At 43.8% G+C, this 22,294-nt stretch overlaps 1 protein-coding gene across 1 annotated transcript in view; it reads left to right on the top strand.

Moving 5' to 3' along the window:
• LOC106743804 (pro-neuregulin-2, membrane-bound isoform-like) overlaps nucleotides 1-22,294 on the top strand; it is a 117,185-nt gene that overhangs the window by 67,864 nt on the left and 27,027 nt on the right. Inside the window, exon 4 of the mRNA XM_014618002.1 lies at nucleotides 20,358-20,466. Coding sequence (XP_014473488.1) covers nucleotides 20,358-20,466 — 109 coding nt within the window. The remainder of the gene's footprint in view (nucleotides 1-20,357; nucleotides 20,467-22,294) is intronic.

Genomic DNA, 22,294 nt, shown 5'->3' with positions numbered 1-22,294 from the left:
CAGAAATCTACGAATAAACGCTCCCGAGCGAATATTTTATAGAGTCGCGCGTTCGCACCCCGGGATCAAGTTTTGTCCAGTTTCCCTCCGCCCTCTCTCTCTCTCCTCCTCTCTCGCTCCCCCCTCTTTTTTTTATTTCTATCGTGCCGTGCGTCATTCGCGATAACAAAATATTCCGACACGTTTATTTGACAGAAATTCATTTTCCAGTATTTTTCACCGCCGTTCTCGCCAACTTCTCGCGCGCAGCCCCGTTTGACCAGCTGGAGCGCAAGGACGTATCCATTAAACGAATTAAAGCGCAGGACGGCGCACACGCGGAATTGAACCGCGCGAGCTGGCCTCCTCTCTTCCTCGCGTCCACGCAACACGGGGTGTCCCGGAAAGCGCGCGAGAAAAAACACGAGAGAAATTCGACACCCCGAACGCATTGAGCGCGGAGGTTGTAAAAAAATAGTCATGTATAATACATAAGAAGCCAAATTTGCAGGTGGCGCTTAAATTTATCATACTTTGATACAATGTTGCAAAACGTTTCGACCTTACTTTGGGTCCTCTTCAGTCATAGTATGGAAAACCTAATGAATTACATAATAAATTCGATCAGTCCCGAGACGTACATTTGCATTGGCAATGAACCAAGTAATTTTTGACAAAAAGTCATTTGGGGTTGGTTGACTTTTCCTTTTGAAACCATTTCATTTAATCATCATTAATTGTGAAGCATCGATCGAAAACTAATTGAAAATATATACTAATAACGATAGAAACCTAATGTAATATTAAATAATATGATCAGAGTATTAAAATTTAACGATGTGACTGAAACGCTAACATGCGTCAGAAAGCGATCGAGAACAGAGATGTGTACATAAAGTACGTATACATAAATGAATATGGCCGATCTCTTCGCCATCCCCCGTGTTAACACTCGGCGGGACACCCGGTATATCGGCGTCGTCATCTTGCGGCAAATATTTTTCCGCCGCCGGGCGAAATCACGCTCGATTACTCGACGCGAAGAGAGACGGAACGTCACTCGCGGACCGGTGATGGGCAATAAAGGAAGATACACGCGCTATCGAAATTCGATATTTCGCAAAACGCAAATGGGACAACTCGGCGTAACAATACGCGGGCCAATCGCGAAATCGAATTCTCTCGGCGGCGTTTGTGTGTGAGTGTGTGCACACGACGTTGACACGCGTAACTGCCGCGATATAATCGCACGTACGCGAGATACGAGCGCAATTAATTCCTGAACGCACATTCCTCCGGCCGAAAGAAATTTCGAAAGTGAAACGACAATAGCGATGCGTCCGAACGATCAATTACGTCGGAAATACTCACGTGGATTACGCCCGAGAGGTTAATTGTGCACGGCGCGGGTAGGCGCGTCGGCACCGAGCGGATCGTCTTCGGAGCTCCGCGCGGAGTTTAACCGGTGACGAGTCGCGCGCCGCAAATCGACGTTTCGGTTTCGGTGAACCACCAAGCACGATTAATGTTTCGACGTTGCCCGGCCAGCTCGTTACTCGGCTAACCGCCGCAGGTTTAGACGAGAGACTGTAGAGGGTTATCATAAGAGTTCAGCGCGGAGGAAACCATTTCTTTACGTGTTTGTTTAATTTGGCTTTGTTTCATATAAACAACTAATAATTCATAACATAATTTAATATGAAATATCATTTTGTTTGAATTAAAATGTTGTTGCACTAAAGTAAACCATATTGTTTGATAGAGAAAATAATATTATTTAGAGGAAATTATATTTGGTTTTTAGTAAAGAAAATGTATTTCATTATACATTAAATATTATTCCATTGAAAGAAAAAGTTCTTGAATGTTTTTCTAATGTAATATGTTATTTCTTTTAAATAATTTATTGCTTGTGACAACTATTGTAATGTTTGGGTGAAAATGTAAAAAAAAATATATTATTTAACGTAAAAATATTAATTGTTTGAGAAACTAAACAATCCTATTTGTTGAATTAAACATTCGTTTGTTTGCTTCATTTCAAAGAACAAATTTGTTTGAAAGAAATCTTTTTCTCTGTGTGGATGCGAGTCGAAATTTTGGTCCTATGTTAAACTTTTAATTTCACAATATAGTAGGAGATAAGATAGCAAAATAGGTTCAATTTCAATTCTAATAATATAATATAATCTCTACATTTTTTACCCTGATGATATCTTAAATTTCTGTTTTCGTTGTTTTAACGTCAAAATAAAATTGTTGAAGGCAGCATTGAAATACAGTTTATAGAACTAAAAGTTTAAAAAAGAAGTAAAAAATCAAATTCCGTTTTTATTCCATAGGCCGTCTAAGTAAACGTAAACTATCCTTGAAAGCCGCAGAGTAGCGTAAAAATTTCGACTCGCGCGCACGAGCGTATGTGTGTATATGCGTGAAATAATAATGGGTATGCACAGAAACGCATCCGCGCAAATATTTTGCAACTCTTAATGTTATGCTTCATTATTGTAATATATTTTTTAATATTTTATACGCGACGCACGGACGTGTGTACACACACGGCCGCTAACAAATACCTCGCAGCTTCCCTCTCTTTCCTCCCTCGTCGCCGTTAGCTTCAACCTTGTTATCGGCGTTTAATGACCGATTAAAAAGATACGCTGGTTGTTTACTCCCCGGCTGCCGACGTCTCTATCAATGCAGTGTTCCCGTGCGGGTTTCCACAATGCGCATATATACCGCGCGCGCGCAAAACGCTTCCGAGCGTTCTCGCGAGATGCGTTCCGGATCGTATTTTAAGCGATTTTTTACGTCAAATACTCTCTCGCGAGGGGGAGGAAATGTTTCTGCAGTATTTGCGGATTCGCGACTTATTCTCCCGCGAGTAGTTTCCCCGGTCGAGAATGGGATAGATTAAAAGTTCCGCGGAACTTCCATGCGAGTCTCTCTCCCTTCTCTTTCGCTGATCCACCGCGCGCAGAGTCCGGACAAACGAACGCGCTCAGATATTCATTGTATTTCGTGCTGCGCGAATGGGAGGAAATAACGAGACGAGAGCGGGGCTTTGTGAAAATTTTCGCTGTTTAACGTCGCTGAATAACGACCACCGGCGATACTCGACGCAAAAATGTCGCTTCCGACGACGAGGAGGAGGGAGGACGGGCGAGAAAAAGATAGAGAAAGCGGATAAAAACGACACGGTCGGGATTATTTCAGCGAGCCGGTAATGAGCACCGCGTTAAGTCCTTTATCATTTATAATATACGTCCGCAGGACAAAGAGCTGAGAAATGTTCGCCGGAGCCGCACGAGCTGACACGCACACTTTCATTCACCTTTACCACACACACACACACACGCAGAAACGACCAAGCGAGCGCTTCGGAGTTTATCGCGGACGTATGCATACGTGCGTGAGTCGGGTACGATTTTCGCCAGGGTTTCGATCCAATCCTCGGCGCCGTGGACTCGTTAAATCAAATAATTCCCACAAAGCGCGCCCGAACAAAGTCCGAAAGTGCGCGATAAGCGAGGGCATTTTGCACTCTCCGCTGTGATTTCAATGAGCCTCCGAACGTCGAAAATAACCTCGTTATGCTCGTTACCATCGATCGCGCTGATTGAAGCTCTGCCGGCCCGACAAATTTCGACAACATCGCCCGGGTTAGCGTGATAGATCGCTCCTGATGTTAGACAGGAGCTAATGGCTCCCTTCGGCCGCGTGTCAAACGAGCGCCACGCACAGAGGCACTGAGATGCCCGTCAATATTAACGACAGACTTCGACCGCCGAATCGACGAGCGATTCGATCTTCGTTACCCCCCGAATGATGTTAAACCCTTTCAGCCGAATCTCCATTATTGGACTCTGTTATTAAAGCACGCAATCCGACTAGGAGAATATTCCGCTGAAATAGAAATCGCAACTTTTTCGCGGAGATGTCGCTTCGACTTAGAATTCTTCGAGTCTCCGTTTATTAATCCTTTCTCGAAGAATACGCGAATTCTTCGGATAAGTGAGATGCTTCGTCGGAATTAAAGTTTGCGGAAAATGTCAAGTTTTGCAAGAGGCAAGCGGTGGAAAAATGATTCAATTACGGTACGAGCCGCGTGGAAATTCTTGCGAGATAATATACCCGTACGCTGAGAGACGAGGCGGTTCACTGACGGAAACAGTGAAAAACAATATTATTTATTACTTCTTTCTTATTATCTTAATTCTATTCTTCAGATATTATCAATGATTTTGCCAGAAATATTCTTAATTATGTCTGATTAACTTTTAATTGATTTAATTTATTCGTATTTGGGAAACACGCTTATCCTGATAAGGCTCGAATTTGAAATTTCGAGCTCTTGAATCTGACGAATTACGCCAAACACGACATATGATTGGATGCATATACGATATACATATCTGCTATGGGATGCGTAACGGCGATTTGCAGTGAATCTTTCACTGGCCAAAATCGGTGAAATATTAGATAAAAGTGGTAAGTGGAAAAATTTCTATTAAAAATTAATATATACTCACTAATCATCAATAGAATACTGCTTCTTTCATTGGTTCAATTAATAATTTATTTTCATTGATTCGGCTTAAGAGAATGGCTATTTTTGTGGTTAAAATAAAAAAGGGTGCCGAAAATAATATTCTACCAGCGCCCGGCGTCTCTCGGTGAGATTCGCGCAACGAATTTCATCGTTCCGGAATTTCCCATTCTTCCGCGAACGAGCTGCAGCAACGCGATCGAAAGCTCGCGATTGCGAATCAGGCACGCAAGTGCCGCACCGATCCGCAACGTCGCTGTCGCTCGCGGTGCTCACGATGCACACAGATGGTTCGACGTTAGGTCGGAACTAATGGCTGCTCTCAAATTAATAGGAAACGCATTAGAAAGCGCAGGTAACTACCTACTATGCGCAACGTGCGGCCGCCTGAGTGATTAAAATTGATCTCGCAATCAGCCGGCAAATAGATGCGAGACCGGGCTTTAATCGGCGCTTGGCACGCTCGATGAGCTATCGCGCGATAGAAAGGAAGCTTTTAACGCTCGAAACCGTCCGTATCGGTTCGGATAACGCGTATATGTACGGGCGAGCATCGCTGTCGTTATTTTTCATTTTTTTTTTCGTGCTTTTTCACCGGGTATTTCTTCAATTTGATTTTGGATTTGCGAGCGCGCCCGTTATAATCTGCTGAAAACGGCAGTAGAACGTTATCGAATCGTGTAACGCTCCAATCAAGGCGAACGTTTTGTTCTCTCTCCCTTCCTGTCCCGCCAAACAAATCCACTTTTATATCGCGGAGTCATACATCGCGTCGTCATTTTATCGCCGAAAAATTACGTGAAATCAGCCGCGCTGACGAACGTCGAGACGCGAGTAACGTCGCGTGTGAAACCTTCATTTCGTTACACGAGATTCGATGCATTTCAGAAAACGCCGTCTTCTCCGTAATTTTCGATTATTAAGTGTGACTGTTGGAAGTTATGATATCAGTATTCCACGTTGTGTGTAACAATTTCTTCCAAATTTCAACCAACGATTAATAATAACTCATCGACATGTGCAACAGTATGTCGAATTTGATTGTGTCCAGCGTCCTTATTTAGCTATTTTCTCCAGTTGAGATTTCGATGTTACTCTGACGTTCTTATACCGAAAAAAATATTAGCTTCGGTCGTTAAATTGGTTGTAATAGATGAGCACATAAAACCTGAGCAGCGTAAGCAATATTAATTGCTGTAGTAGCAAAGTCATTAAAATAAGAGTTATATTATATTCTTAGAATTGAAATTAAACCTATTTTGGTACTTTGGTTCCTGCCATGTTGTAGAATTAAAGGTTTAACATAAAGCCAAAATTTCGACTCGGGTTTGTTTCCCTTCTTTGTAACTAAGTCCAACCAGAGTAAATCGCCGCTCAACATTAAGAGACGTTGTGCTCGCGCGAAGAAAAAGAAAGAAAAGAACGAAATGAATAGACAAAATGAACAGCCGGTGTTATCCGGCGCGCGATATCCCGTTTCGGCTACATGCAATCGGGAGGATCCCTTTGTGCTTTTCTTGCAGATAATAATACCGAGTCCTCGGCCGGGCAAATTGCGGAGAAAGTACGAAATATAGCGTATTAATAATGTCCGTGATGTTATCCCGAAATTCTCGAATGTGAATATCGAACATTCATAGAGCAAATATATGATTACCATCCCTGGACTCTAAGAAACGAGTGCACAATCTCTAGACGCTCACTAGATTTATAGTCACTAGAAATTCCCAATCACACCCGTTATGGGCTGAGTTCCAGATACAAATATCTACACACGACTCCATAACACCCCGTTATTAAGGACAAATGAGACAACGAGGCTCACACACTCGTGACATCGAATGAATATCGACGAAACTCATTAAGCTGTGCGAGTTATTCCGAACGATGGCGTGGCTGGCCGCCCTTATCCTCTGGAAAATGTGTGTTTCGATCAAGACGTAAAACAATAACTAGAGATTGGAAAAGCGGCGACGACGGCAGAATGAAGAGGAGAAGTGTTCGGCTGCGTTCGGAGCAAGGCTAATATTTCATTTGTCGCGCGACGAGTTTGTCGGACGTGCCGATTGGCTATCGGATGGAGAATTTCTCGTCGCGCGACAAGTGAAATATTAGTCCAACCCGGGCTGCATCTGGACCGAGGTCGGACGGACGAGAGATCGTATACGATTTTGGGCGTGTGCTCTCTCTCTCTCTCTCTCTCTCTCTCACTCGACTCCAAGAACTTAACCGAAACGGAAACGCGCCGCAGCAGGGCGCAGTTGCGACGAGACGGTGGTGTTGGTGGTTCAGCCTTTTTGCGCGACCGGATTGCCCCGCGCAGCATGACGCCCGACGTAACGCAAAAGGAAGATTGCGCTCGCAGGTGCCGTTTTCCAAGTTACCGCACAGGAACGCGTTCCTATGCAACATCTAAACTGCCAAGACGGTTGTGCTTGCGACCGATGCTGCGTTGCAAGCTGAAAATACTGCTTATGTGTGCGCGGGGTATGTATTTGTTACCTCGTGCACACTACGTCTGTTAGTTTCGAATACTTCGTCGTAGAGATGGCTTGCCGCGCATAAGAGGAAGAGAAATACAAAGAAAGAGAGGAAGAGGGAGGAGGAGCGGGCTACCGCGTCTCACGCAGAATGCGTTTAAATTTTCGGAGTCGCGCGAAAAATGAAAGGCGGTTTAATCGCTCGAGTTTCGTCCGCGGGGCACGCTAAACGGCACGACAGCGCCAGTGCGAAGTGTAGATTCATCGCGCGTGATCGAAAAATTCTATTGTCACTGCATAGTAAAAAACAATTAAAATCGGTTGTAGTTGAAATTTTTATGTTATCTCAACATTTTGCTATTTTGATATTCAACATGCGTTAATATAATATATTTTATATTTTAGTATCGATTAACGTATTAATTTTGTGTTAATTTTTTTACATAACATTTATGTTATTTTTCATACTTGCGATACTTTAGGCTTCCTAAGGCAATTTCGGGCCGCATTTTATCCTGAAGAAGTGAAATGTTCACGAAACGTCGGAAACAGATCCATGAAGGACGCGGCGTTGTCTCGAATCAAATATTCACCCTGTGTTAAATTCAAGATTTGAGTTATACCGTTTAGGACACGTGAAATGTTTTAAATTTAATTATTGCACTTATAAAATTTGTTTACTGTGCAAGCCTGGCAAGTGTTGAGATTATTATGCTGCACCCGTTCGGGAGCACATTACCTCGACGACGACGGAGTCCACCGATCAGTCGCGGCGACAACGAAAATATTTCTTAATCCTTCACAGGAGAGGAAAGATGTCGTTGCACGTCATAAATATACACACCTCGGGCCCGGTTGTCGTGCAGCATGCACCATTAGAGAGCTTCGTGCATCGCGATCGGTCATTCGTCTTCCCGACGAAGACGCGAGGGGCGAATCAACGCGGCGGTTTAATCGAAAAAAATTACGTTTTCATCGGGCGACCAGCTGTCCCTCGCGAGATGGTTGCATGACCGTAATATGCTTCGAGCCGACGCTCGTGACGAGCGCACGAACGTACGTGCGCACTTTGTTATTACTAATCTCGCTGCGCAGCCCACCGCGACAGGGAGAACGAGGAGGAGATGGGGAAGGAAAAAAATGTAAATTTAATCACACCCGGCGCGACGGTGGTTCGATAACTCGACTCGCGATCCGTTACCGGCGAAAAACTGCGAGAGAGCTTAGCCCTGCGGGCGAAAAATCTCCCGAAACTCTCCGCCGTCCCTGTCGTCCCTATATTGGCCGTCAACCTCTCGGCCGGAAGTATTTAATTCCATAACGAACTATATATCGCGCGGCTTTTTTTCGTCGCGCGCCGCCGGTACTCGATTAAATCGCAATTTTCGGCTCGTCGGGGTGCGGCTTGATCGCCGTCGTTATACCGCGGCTGGTACAAAGTCCGCTCATACGACGATCGATCTGAGCGAGCATTTAACTTTGTTAACGAACGTCCCTAATTGCTTCGTTAAAAAAAGATTTATCGCTCCAATTCCGCGGGATTTGCGAGCGTATCGGAGAGCTTCCGGATGGAGAAAAAAATAGAGCGACCACGAGGAGAGCGGCCGGCTTTCGGCTTCTCTGCGAGTTTTTTTCTCTCTCACCGTTTAAGTCACGGCGACTGGGAGTTTGTGGAAAAGTTCAATAGAATTTTTGATAGCGCGCGTTGCCTCCGATGGCGGGCCGACGATACGGGCATAACGAGCGTTTAATCATTCGTACGTGCGCGACGTGATACGGACGGCGCGGTGCTTTTAATATTCAACAGTTTCTCGCACCGGGGAGGTGAGGCTTCGACAGCGTCAAAGCGTATCGTTCCGAAGGTTTGCTTAGTGTTTTACGATAGAGTTGTGTCCCTTCAGGAAGCTAGTTACTCGTGTTCGCTCGTGAAATCCCGTCACAACTTGGACGTTTAATCTGACGGAAAGGAGCCGCACTCCGGAACATTAATATTTTCCATTTGGCGAAAATGAGAAAACTCATTTTCTGCGTCCTACCGAGCTGAGAGATCCGCTCATGCGATCGCTCTTTGCACCTTGTGTACTCGTTCGCAAAACTGTTTGAGAATTTTCTTTCAAGACGCACCAATGAGAGAGCTCGTAAAAATTACACAAAAACAGATCCTTCTGTAGGACGTTGATTACGTCCCGAAATGCGTTAAAAAACGGACCATTTTGCAAACGAATGTAAAAAATTTTGTGTTAAAAACGATGCACTGAAATTTTGTGTCGTTTTAACACATTCACCTTTTCAATATATGTTGACACATCGTTGACCGTTTTTGACATAAAATCTTGACTGCGTATAGTCAATCACGAAAAAGTTACACTTTGTTATTATAAGTTTTCTAACGCATCTCGCGTCCAGTAGGAGAATTCCTTTAATTTAATAATTCTCAGGAAATACATTTTTCCATTGGATACGAGATGCATTGTGAGACTTATCGGAAAAAAAGCAATCTTTTTGTGATTAACCGCCTTATAAATTGTAATTAAAGCGTAGTGAAAGAAACGGAAAAGAATATAGCGAAACGCGTGCGACGTAAATACCGCGTCGGTATCAGGTGTCGCACGGCTACACTAGAAGCATCGCCGGAGCAGGTTAAATATTAAAAGCGCCTCCGCAAAGAACGGAACCTGAATGTCTGATCAGTCTCGGGTTGCGCTACTGCCGCGCGAGTACCACAGACGTCGCTGTATCCCTTTGTATTTCTGGAAGGATCGGATGGAAAATTCATACCGATCGACTGCGGCACTATGAGAAAATTAAAACGCGACGGAAGAGGGGAAACAGGGATCGACGCGATCAGCCATACGTGGAACAAATAACAGAACATGAAGAGAAAGAGAGATAGATAGACAGACAGATATATTTATTCTGCACTGGGAAAACTTTTTCCCCACGAGCGCATAATGAAATTGAAATAATCATAAGTAATATATAATACTTTACAATGTGGTAAAAAAAAGTAAAGGAAAACACAAAATAAGGGAATGAAAATACTAATGTAACTGCAGGCGGCTACTGTCAACATATTTATGAAATAATATTTATATTATTGATTAAATTATATGATATTTATAGAATAATCTGGCCTTATAAGAGGCAAAACTACCCAAAAACCACGCGAAAATCTTTGCTGTTCCAGCTGCAGATGTAACAACATAGAACCTATTAAAAAATTTCGGTCCGACATGACGGGACGAGTAGATCTGACGCAGTTCTTGTTAAATATTTCAAGAGAAAGAAGATGGAGAAGCGGAAGTTTAGTTCGTCCAGTCTGCGATCGGACACGTTCCCGAATTGATGACGACCGGGAGCGCTCGCAATTTTGACGGAGTAAGATCGAAACACCTGGCCGAGGTACATACGAGGAGACAATTCGTATCTTTCGACCTACGGCGGCACGAGAGGGGCAGATTAATGACCGCGATAGTTTTCGGCCGGCGGTGCAATCATGTGACGAACGTCGACGTATGATCGATTGTCGGCCGGGTGTCGATATGTCGGGCCGGCCGAGAAAAACGAGGGAAAAAGGAGGAAATTTCGTCGGACGATACGCTCGCTCGCGTTCGCCCTTCGATCTTGTCTGATTCATCGCTCGCCGAAATCTCGTAGGCCCGGCAAGTAGTGCAAGTTTCGTTCGGATGGGATAAACAGTATTGTTCGTGACGTATTTAATACGAGGATTGCTACTTATATTTCTGGCCTAATAATAAAAAAAACAAATATTTATGATCGAAATTGGTTTTATTGTTTTTCATAATATTCTCCATGATGATCAATCAACTTTTGCATGCGTTTGAACCAATTTTCGAAGCACTTTTTCCACTCCGATTGAGGTAACTGCAAAACATGCGTTTTGAATGCATCAACCGCTTCTTCGGGTGTCGAAAATCGTTGAGCACGTAATTTATTTTTGATGTGCGGGAACAAAAAAAAGTCATTGGGTGCCAAATCAGGGCTGTACGGCGGATGACCCATCAATTCGATGTTTTGGCCGGTCAAAAATTCCTTTGTTTGACCCGATGTGTGAGAGCTCGCATTGTCATGATGAAGAATGATTCGCCTCTTCTTCTGCTTTTCTCGAATTTCTCCGATTACTTCTGGCAAACAAATGGTCGTGTACCATTCAGAATTGACCGTCCTACGGTGCTCTAACGCCACTGTCGCCACGTGACCGGTAATGCCGAAGAAATCATTTGCTTCGATGTGCTTCTTCCGCGAACCACTTTTGTTGGATTTGACTCGTCTTGGAAGACCCATACAGTCGATTGCTGTTTTGTTCCGGGCTCATATGCATAGATCCATGATTCGTCACCTGTGTAGATGTTATACACAGCCTTTGATGCACCTTGAACGTATTTTTTCAACATTTCCTTGCACCAATCAACACGAGTCTTCTTTTGAGCGTTTGTCAGATTATGCGGGATCCAACGCGAACAAATTTTTTTTACGGACAAATGTTCATGCAATATTTTATTGATGCTTGTCATACTAATGCCCAAAGATGCCTCAATCTCACGGTATCTCACATGACGATCTTGCTTTATCAGTTCACGCACAGCATCGATATTTTCTGGCACAACAACCGATTTTGGACGACCTTCACGGAATTCCTCCTGGAGCGAACGTCGGCCACGATTGAATTCGTTGTACCAGTTTTTTACAGTGCTGTAGGATGGTGCTTTCTCGCTGTATAAAGAATTAAGTTCATCGATGCACTCTTGTCTTGATAATCCACGTCGAAAGTAATGAAAAATAATCGCACGAAAATGTTCACGAGTTAATTCCATTTTTTGGCCGACATGAATTTTTCAATTCACTGTAAAGAACACAAACCGCGCTCAAATGACAATGTGTTCTTATGTTCTTATGTTCAACAATGTCAAGTTTCCAATGACAACGTCAGATGGCGCCTGGCAACACTTACTGCTACCAAGGCCAGAAATATAAATAGCTACCTACGTAGAAAGCAGATGCCTCCAGGCTCTTTGCATCTTCTCGTTAGCTTCTTTGCTTGAAAAAAAAAAAGGAAACCGTGTCTCTCGGGCTCTTCTTTCTGACGCGCATCTTTCCTCGTCGTCCTTTCCTCCTCTTCAGCGGACAATACAGAATGCTTAACTTTATTTAATGCCAACATTGCACTAATGTAACGAGATGATCGCAAAACGAGCACTCGACGAGTTATGATGACGTGGCGGCAGTCGTTAAATGTTCACGATCGATAGATTCCGCACATTATATCGTGATGATATCGTTACAGGGAGATTTCCAACAATGTCCGATAAAGAATAAATTTTATAACGGCAAATCGTTTCACCGCAAAATATATTTGTATTCAATGCAATTCGCGCGGACATTTACTTGACTTCGCTATTCGCGCAGCATATAGCCCAATGAATCGCGATTTTCCGCCGGTCAAACTATACTCCATTGTTTTATTTCGACGGTCAAAAGCGAAACACAAACTCGCGTGTTCTCACGTTTAATTTTGCACGAGGGCGGCAACGACAGCCGGCCGTTCCTATCGGCGGTTCTGAAAACCGAAACGAGTAATTAACAAGCGGAGTTCATCAGCGCACTCGAATCGAGTCCGCATTTCGAATCGACTATTAATGGTTGCCGAAATTTACGGTGGCGTACAATCGCATTTGAAATTACAATGCGCGCGTAATAATTACCTGACTGACGGCCTGCGCTAATAACGCCGCGAAATTTGCATTTCACCAAATGCAAACTCGAGCGCATCCCGAGCGCGTTTGCCGACAGACGTTCCCCCAAAAACTAATCTGAGAGCGCACGCCGAATTTCCCGAATACTGGAAAGCGCTCTCTAAATTTCTTGGAATAAAATCTCATTCAAAAGACAGTTGAAAATTCTCTCACTCGAAACGACAATAAAAGTACGGTTACTCGGAACCAAAGGAATGAATCTTTAACTTGAATTTAAAGTGGATTCCGCATCCATGCGTGAATGTTTCAGAAGCAATCAGGGTGAATTCGTTTCTGTACACCGAGAAAAATAATTTTGCCGTTGTAGCGAAACCATCGTTGCGACAGCGATAACATTTTGCTGGCATAAAATTAACGAAGTATTCTTAATTAGAAACAGTTTTGTTGCCAGGATGGAAAATATTCCGCTGAGCGAATTTGTCGCGTTAATTTATTGCCTGAATAAAACAGTGTTCTCTTACATTTAGTAATTTGTTCTTACAACAAAATAATTTGTAGATTCAGCAAAATTTGCGAAGCGATTGAAAACATGCTTCGGATTTAGGACCAGATTACTCGCGAATCGGGTTAATTCCGACGTGGCGTGATCGTCGATAAGTGAGGTGTGTCTTTTTTATCTGCCGTGTACGCTCATCACTATCGTGGGGAGAAGGAATAATGGCGGGACGCTTCCTTCCTCCTCGTCGTCGTCGAGTTTTTCATCTCTTTGCATGCGTGGGCCGGATTCGTTTTTCTCGCCGTTTCCGAGACAATGCGTTCTCGCGCGTTCCTTCTCCGCGGGAGTTTCTTTCGCGGCCGCGGATGAATAGACGCGCGAATATAGAACGCGCCGCACGCGATTGTACGTTTAAGGCCGCGAGAGAGGGAGTACTTCGTTGTTTCGAGGCGGCTTTTTTCCGCAACACGCTTGGTTTTCCCGCTTCGCGGCGCTCTCCGCACCGACTATGCGTTCCGCCTTTCCATTCAGATATCGACGTGTGCTTGCCGCATTCAGGCGACGTATCTCTTAGACCGCGGACGTGCAATTCCGACGACGTGGAGTTATCGTCAGGCGCGTCCTCGAAAGCCAAGCTTCGGCAGGTATCTGGAACGCCTACGTTTCCGTCTCCTTGTTTCGATTCCGCGCGAGCGTACACACGGGACTTTTAGCGCCTTTTAGCGACGGACAAACACGTCGCAGTTTATTCTCCCCTTTCTGTGTCGTCGTGGTAATAGTCGTCGTTGTGCACAGCGACTTTTCCTATTTCTCGAGCATTTTCTTTGCATCGCAACCGGCAAGTTCGATCGACCTCGTTTCGACAGAACACTCCCGAGATCAATTCTTCCCTCGCGATTCCGTAATAATTCCCCGTTGCGAATATATTTCAGTCCGCTTGTAAGTCGCGCGTAACGATTAACGACCCGCTGCGATGCAAATGCCGACGATCTACAGCGTTTGAATCGATCTACTCCGAAAATTTCGGTTCTACATTAATTCCGCAAATTTTTCGTTCAACTTGAAGACTTGGTGAAAAATCTCGCCAACATGTCTCGCTAACGTGAGTTGAAATGAAGAGATTATGAGGAAAGAACATTTCTTACTTTACTTCTTCTTGCATATTTATTATATTGGATTGATGCAAAAGTTCGTCCCGTTTTTTTTTTTTTTTTCATCAAAATGTATATATTAATTTATTTTTAAATACAATCAATTAAGTATGCACTGCTTTGTTCGATGACTTGCTACTTCTTCCGTAGTTGCGTAATCCCGCAGTTTTAGGAATTCGGAGATTTCTCAGAACCGATAGAAAAACGAAACGAACTTGTGCATCAACCCAATATATTAAGATAATAATTAAGATAAGTCCTTTTCAAGGGCAATTTAATACAGAGAAAATAGTATTAAACAACTATTTATTACATCACAATAAGACAATACAGCGTTTGTTGCATAAATATTTCCGTTAAATATATTTTGCTGAATTTTAATATATGAAGGTTTCGGGGTTGCTGATTGCAAATCTGATAATATCGAAGAAATTTTTGCTACTTGTTGACGTAAAAGTCTCGCTCTTAGTATAGTTCAAAATAATCGACGAGGACGTAGCGAGTTCATAGTTCCATATTTTTTTAATTTTTTACGTTAAGTTAAAATTTTTTCTATTTTTTTAGTTTTTTTTAATTCATAATTTTTTTTAACCTTTTTCACTTTTTATTTTTATCAGTTTTTTTTTTATTATTTTATTTTAGGATTGATGTGTAAATATTATACGTGATAGAATATAGAGCAATTTTTTGGACAGAGATAACCAAAATAGGATTGCGTACATTTTACAAATTAAAAAAGTTTTGAGCGATTTTTCTTTAATGCTACAATAAGCCTTTAGATTTGAACATATAAAAATATATGTTCTATATGAATTTTCGATTTAAATCACAGCTTTTTTAATAGTACTTTGGAGGAAGAAATAAATTTTGACATATATTTTTGATATATATTTTCTACCTTTCTTGGATTTTAGGTTGTAATCAACAAACTGATCAATAATTATATATTTATATTATACATATTTATACAGATTTTAGGAACATAACGATATAGAATATGTTACATAAGCTAGTTATGATACGTAAAAGCATAGAAAAACTAGGAAGAAATAAGTGTCCCATATATGGGACACTGCAACAATAGGTTAACGTGGGAGCAAAATTCCGGGATATTACACCGAATGAAACGCGGGCCATCTGTCTATCTTTAGAACTGAGGGGTTTCCCGTGTCACGTGACAGGTTCTACTTGATCACCGGCACATGTAGATGAAAAAATCAATGGATGTAACAACGATAATAGTGTCCAAACAATGCGTCCACGTGTGTGCGCGCGCGCTCGTCAGGCGTACTCCGAATTGAAACCGTTTTCCGCGCTTTTGTTGGCGCAACCGAGTGCGGCAGCAGCGGTCGGACCCGATGAAACGCTTTTCGTTCGGTCGGAAATTCACGAAAACAAGAACCATCAGAACGATGAACTTCAAAGCGCGCCGATCTACGTGCCGTGTCAGCCGACTAGCTGGTGAATTCTCTACACGCGATATCGCATTAGACACGTTCAAAAATGTCCTCCGTCAAAATCCGCGCGGATATCGTGTCACACCGATGACTCGTCTATCCGGATAAATTCCCGACGACGAGGTGAGCTACTCGAGGATCCACTCTCACGGGGGAGAACACGCCGCTCTCTCGCACACGAAAATTCTATTCGAGCGACGACACGGTTACAAGAGGTTGACGTCACCCACCCTCGCCGTTATATATACGCGTATAATACATATACCCAGCCAAGTTGTGTCAAGAAGTTTTATCGTCGGTGAATTTTCATTGAATTTCAAGCCGCGTCGTCGAATGGGTGAAGCGGAATTCGAATAGATGCGTGTTATCGCCTCGAATCGATACCGTCGGCGGTTTTCGATGTGTCGCATAAATCTCTGCCCGTCCGTTCGCTGTCGGTGTGTTCTTGTAAATCGCCTCTTTACAAACTAATTCCGTAACGACTTGCTGTGCTTGTGCCGTTTTGCGTGGCCTCCCTCGCTCGACGCCGCTCGTGACGTTTTATTTCCGCGTGAGAGAACTCTCACAGAAAGCGCATGCGGGTAATGCGCGCACGATCGTGTCGGCAGTTTCGCCGCGATGACTAATCACCTTAGGAAATTGAACGCAGTCTCGGAAGAGAAACGCGGGAGAACACCGAATTCAGCCGTCGATTCGATTTCCCGGCATCATTTATTTATACGCGGTTAACGCGCGTTTCCAACGACCTCGGGCGCGATGTAACCGAACAATAAATAGGTAACAAAATAACACGGGCGGGTAATCGCGATAAAATTTTCCACGGAATTTTTGCGACCCCACCGAAGTCTGCGGTAATCGGTGGAAATTCAGTTCCCTCCTGTCCCAGCGACCAATATTGCGGATGCAAAGGGGTTAATTTCGAAGAGAAAAGGAACAATGACTCCATTCGCATTTTACTTTACGTAGTAACACATTAATCGTAATATCTTCCATTTACGGCGAAATCTACGATCATCGATGGAAATTCAGTTCTCTATTGTCCCAACGACCGATCTCGCGGATGCGTCAGAGAGAAAAAAGAGAACGATTTTACTCGCATTTTACTCGATGTAATAACACGGTCGCGTGTTACATATCACGAGCGCAATAACGAGAATGTAAATTGGAAAGCTATCTTTTGTTAGCACTCATCTTCCGCTAATACCACCTGCACCTCGTCCGTATTCGAAATTAGCGGATACCGTTGCAACGAGAGGTTACAGCGCGAGATCGCTGCTGCTTCTTCTCCTCCTCTACCACCGCCGTCACGGTGGAAGTATCAGCCGGTGTGAATGCACGCATTTCCGGTGGCGCGAGAACGACGAGAAAATTGAAATTTTGCCTAGTGCGACGCTTTTCCGCGCCAGCTGCTCGGAAAGCCGGTGAGGAAGCTTTCACCGCGAAATGTCTTCTGCTCGTTAGCGAGTTAACGAGAAGAAACGCGTACGAAAAAGGGATTCGAACAGAGGCGACAAAGCTGCGGCAAGGGGAGGCAGAGTTTTCGAAGCTCGAATGAAATTTCGGGTTGGTAATACCGACCGACCGAATGGAGAACTTCTAAATCCGACGGTAATAACGGCTCTCTCGAAAACTCATCGTTGCCTTCGGCGAGTGAGAGAGAGTCTCCTGTGCTCACGCGACCATTTTGCCCGGCATTAATGTCCACCCTTATCCCCATCAGGGACGGTTTTAGTTTCGGTTTTTAATATAACGCCGCCGTCGGGAGATTTTTTGCAATTAACGAGTATACCTTCTGCTACGCGCGCGTTTGACGACGACGATGACCCACCTCCCCGCACGCCGCGAACTTTCGGACGGCCCTCCGGAAATCCGCGAGCGAGACTTTCTTCCGCGAGTTAATTTCGCAAAATGCTTTTTGTCCGGCGACAGTGGGATTAATCGTGAATCGACGCGGCGGGTTACTATGATATTTTGCCCGATTTAAGCGGCGAGAGCTTACACAGGAGGGGGAAGGGGATGCGAACATCCCGGTTTCCTCTAATTTTAACACATTACCACGCCGTGTCGTAATCGATCGATGAGAGGACCGAACCAACCACCCTTTAGCGATCGTTGCCGACGTTGCGGTTTCCTAGGGACGACGAGCTAACCCGCATACGGTTGTTGGCCCGGGGGAAACTTTCGAGTAGGTGCGTTGTTTTAAGACCGTCATAAATCGGCCGAGCTCTCTGGCAGTGAGTCGGTCGATCGCAAAATGCGCTGCATCCCGCGTTCGAATATTATTATTAATACACCGTTCATGCCGCGAATGTTTTCGCGCCAACCGGTGGAAGTGTCGATGAAAGCAACAACTCAGCGCGAACGGGGGACCGGGAGGGTGAAAATATCGATTGTCGACAGCTTGCACTTCCGAGGCGGGCGCGATTCTTTTATTCGCGCGTTCGCACGTCGCTGCGGATAAACTCGATATAACAGATTTGACTGCGCCAATGTTTCCAATATCTGTCGCTAAAATTTGCGCCGCTACTTTTTTAACCGGAACGCGTTGCGAGAGAGCGCGTGTTTAGAATCCATTCCTTCCGGTTTTCCGCTTCTGTCGGGGTCGCTTATCGCTCGGAGAGCTATTCCGGATGGAACGGATACTTCTATATTCATCCCTTTCAAGAGATTAAAGTTTTTCGATGTTTTCGACTTCTCTCGCGAAAATAACGCGATATTTTGCGGATAAAATAGGGGATAGATCGCTGCTTTAACGGCGAGAGAGATATGCCGCGACGGACGCGCAGAATGCAAACGCAAATGAACATATTAATAAACGGGTAACGAATAAAGTTCATTACGCGACATTTTCTCGGTGTTATTTCGCGTAAATAACACGCGTCCGGACGATTTTACAGAGTTTTACGCAATTACAAGAATAACCATCTCTCCCTTCCCGCACACACGTCACCGAAAATGCGGCGCGCGTTACGCTGCAGTGAATGCACAGTTTAACGATATTTTAATTAATGTTTGTTGTAATTAAATTAATAATTAAATCGGTACGCGACCGTGCCGATGCGAACGCGAAAATCTACGGACATTAAAACGTACACATCGGACAGATAACATTCCACCGGTAGTTAATTACGCGTGGCAATGATGCGTATTCCGGTTTCATTAAGCGCGCTATCGCATTTAATCCGCGCGTTTTTGCCCCGGGACAGTGCAGCAATTTCTATCCCGCTGCAGCTCATTTTTATATCACGTTAATGCGCATTACGAGATGTTACGCGCAAGCAAAGAGTGAGAAAAAGGGACGGAGACAGAGAAAATTTTCAGCGCGGTTACGGCCCGATGAAACGGTTCTTCTTCTTCTACTTCTTCTCCCACTTCTACTTTTACTTCCACGGTCGCTGTCGTCGCCGGCGCCGCACGCTGACGCATAACGCGCTGGCAACTTGCGAACAAATTTTTGCACCGGCCGAGTGGCCGCGCGCCACTCGTGAAATGCAAAATGCATCGCGTTTCCCGCGAACTTCGTCTCTGCAGCGGCAAGGACGCGCGTCGGCCGCTCGTAAAGAACTTCTTATGCGTCGAGGTGCATTCGTTCGTCGCAATTCGCGCATTCTTTCCGTGTGATAATATTCACATTTTTTCATATTAAATTTCTTATAAATACTTCTCCCCGTTGTATATTACTGAGACGAGCGAAGGCAACCCTCGCGGCGACCTATTTTAGCAAAATTACACGGAGAAAAAATATTGCAGTATATATATAGAAAAAGAAATTGAAATTTTCCCAAGTAAATATTTCTCATGTCGTTTTCTTCGATATATATTGGTTGGAAAAAAGTTTGACTGTGATGACGGAATATATATTTTTGTGAAATATATCTAAGTTTTCTTATTAATTAATAGGAATAAAATTTTATTTCGTCGTATTTAAAAAGACGTTTGTTTCTGTGAAATAATCCTTATATTTCACAAATAAATTTTAGAATTTTCTTTCTCAGTGTAAAAATTATCACGACATTTTATAATGCTGGAACATATCCCGGAATTATGATTGAAATTATGATGTGTGTTGTAATTTTTAGCGACGTATATATTGAGAAACATATTCAGCTGACTCCGACAAATTCTTATTTGGATATGGCCAAATGTTTTGGTTATAAGATCTAAGGTTTGGTTCTCTGAAACAAACCATTTTCATTTTTATTTCTCATAACCAAAGCATTTATTTGCCCATATCCAAACAAGAATTTAGTTTCAGTCAACTCAATGGGTTTCGCAATGCATGTACACACATTACTACAAATTACAGCACACATAATAATTTCAATAATAATTCCGGAACAGTTCAGCATTACAAACTTTTGTAGTCATTTTTACTATAACATTTTTTCCGTGTGATGTGAAATCGCGAGAGACCACGGTTCTCTCTGCGCTGATGACGCGCGCGATATGTACGTTTTTGCTTCGTTTTTTCATAATAATGGTATTACGAAAGCATGCAATAATAGTGATATCGTGTCTCGTTTGATTACAGCGACAGCGGCATGGCCGCGGCGGGAGGAGCCCTGTCCGATACCAGGAGATTTTTGCATGAACGGTGGTACCTGCCTATTTTTCGAGACCGTCGGTGAACCGGCATGCAGGTGAGCACACGAATATTTCATTCGTAGTAACATCAGAGAGCACTTGAATTATAGACAATCCCCCATCATCGTTGGGTTCTTAGGTGGAAAATGTAAAATATAAATGAGACCTGGAAATTCTCTAGGTCGTTCTACCGTTTCTCGCAAAATCAAGCAGCCGATGATCGTTGTTGCGGCTGATAACGATACGCCACACTTGCAATCTTCATTTGTACTCATTGCACCGGGATTCATCGATCGGTCGAAAATCACGTGTATCTCTTAACTTAAAGCGATAGGGAATCGTTTCTCTTTTCCGCTCTTTCGTTCTTTTTCACTCGACGAGCACTCGAAACTCGACTTTATCGAGGGAACGGGAAAACCGTGGGTTCTCGTAATTATCTAGAAGTTGGAAAGGTTGTGGTACCAACTTGAACAACGTATGTACGGTTGCCAGAAGAGAGATAGATGTATAGGGTGTTCTAAGAGAAACTAGTCAAATCGCGATAAGACCCTCGACCAATTCGAAGTTGAGCTTTCGCTGGAGAAAATTATGGAGGCACACAAGGTTTCTAAAATAAATAGATCTACTACAGCCAAACGTCGAGGAGATTAATAAGTGACCGTACCCTGCTTTTAATTTCAAGCAGATTTCGCTTCGATGGAATATTAAATTTGACACTCAATATAGAAAAAGATACGTATTAATCTGAGAATCGGCAAATGAATCGATGAAACCTCTGACGTAGTCGAGAAAAGAATAACTTTGACAACGGCGGATAGGGAATCCGTCGTTAAAATCCGACCCGCTCATTGTGGGACACTCTGTAGAGAGAGAGAGAGAGAGAGAGAGAGAGAGAGAGAGTGCAAACGAAACGAGAAAACGTTTTGCTCACGTCTCCCGCCCGCAAGCGCACGAGAAAGCGAACCCGCGTTTCTTCTTACTCTCCTTTGTGCGACCATCGACGAGTTAGCGGCTATCGACCGCGAGGTTGGACGGGGTTTCACGAAATGTTTGCTGTCGATTGCTCCGAGAGGTCGAGGTTCGATAGTCAACGCGAAGTGCGGAGAGTCTACCTTCCATCTCTTCTAGATACACATACCGAGAGAAAGGGAAAGAGAGAGAGAGAGAGAGAGAGAAAGAGAGAGAAAAAACGATCTCTTCGTGGACACTTCTTCTTCCCTATTTCCTTCTAGATGCTTCTTACTTCCTCCCTTCTTTTCTCCTAACCGCACGATACCTCTCTCAAGAATGGACATTCTCTATAGATTCTTCTCTTCGTCATCCTTGTTCCCGTTCTTCCTTCAAGTATCTCCCTCGACTGTCGCCTTGGCTTCTTCCTTTTTCGTTTCTCTTTGTTCTTTTTTTTTTGCATTCGCTTTACTATCGACAGAATTCTCCGCGTTCCTATTTCCCTAAAATTCCCCCCCTGTAATTCTTCCCGCGCTCCCAAGTCCTGTCTCGTTCCTATTTATCTTCCCTTTAATCCACGCTTTTATTACTCCTGAGTGTCTTTCATTTTTAACTTCGCCACGAGCAGTTCCGTATTTGTTGCTACCCGTCCTATCTGTTTTTATTGTTAAAAAGCCTATAGCCGATATCCCTCTCCCGTCTTTTATCTGCGCCGGCGGATGGTTAATATTATCCACAGTTATATTTCTCGCGAGTGCCAATATTTTCTGTAAACGCAATCTCGCGTCAGGGAGCGTGTGAGCGCAGCCAACACTCGAGAGCTCGCCAATTTTGCCCTTTTAAGATCGGACTTTCGCAATCGTGTCGATGCCGAGATATTACGGCCGACCCGGCGCGGCAAATTTTCTAAAACGATCCGGACCTTACTTCCGCCTT

Source organism: Dinoponera quadriceps, unplaced genomic scaffold (assembly GCF_001313825.1).
Source record: "Dinoponera quadriceps isolate SergipeBrazil2010 unplaced genomic scaffold, ASM131382v1 scaffold1249, whole genome shotgun sequence".
Taxonomy (NCBI): domain Eukaryota; kingdom Metazoa; phylum Arthropoda; class Insecta; order Hymenoptera; family Formicidae; genus Dinoponera; species Dinoponera quadriceps.
Note: the sequence above shows the minus strand (reverse complement) of the source record. Positions and strands in the feature narration are given on the sequence as shown.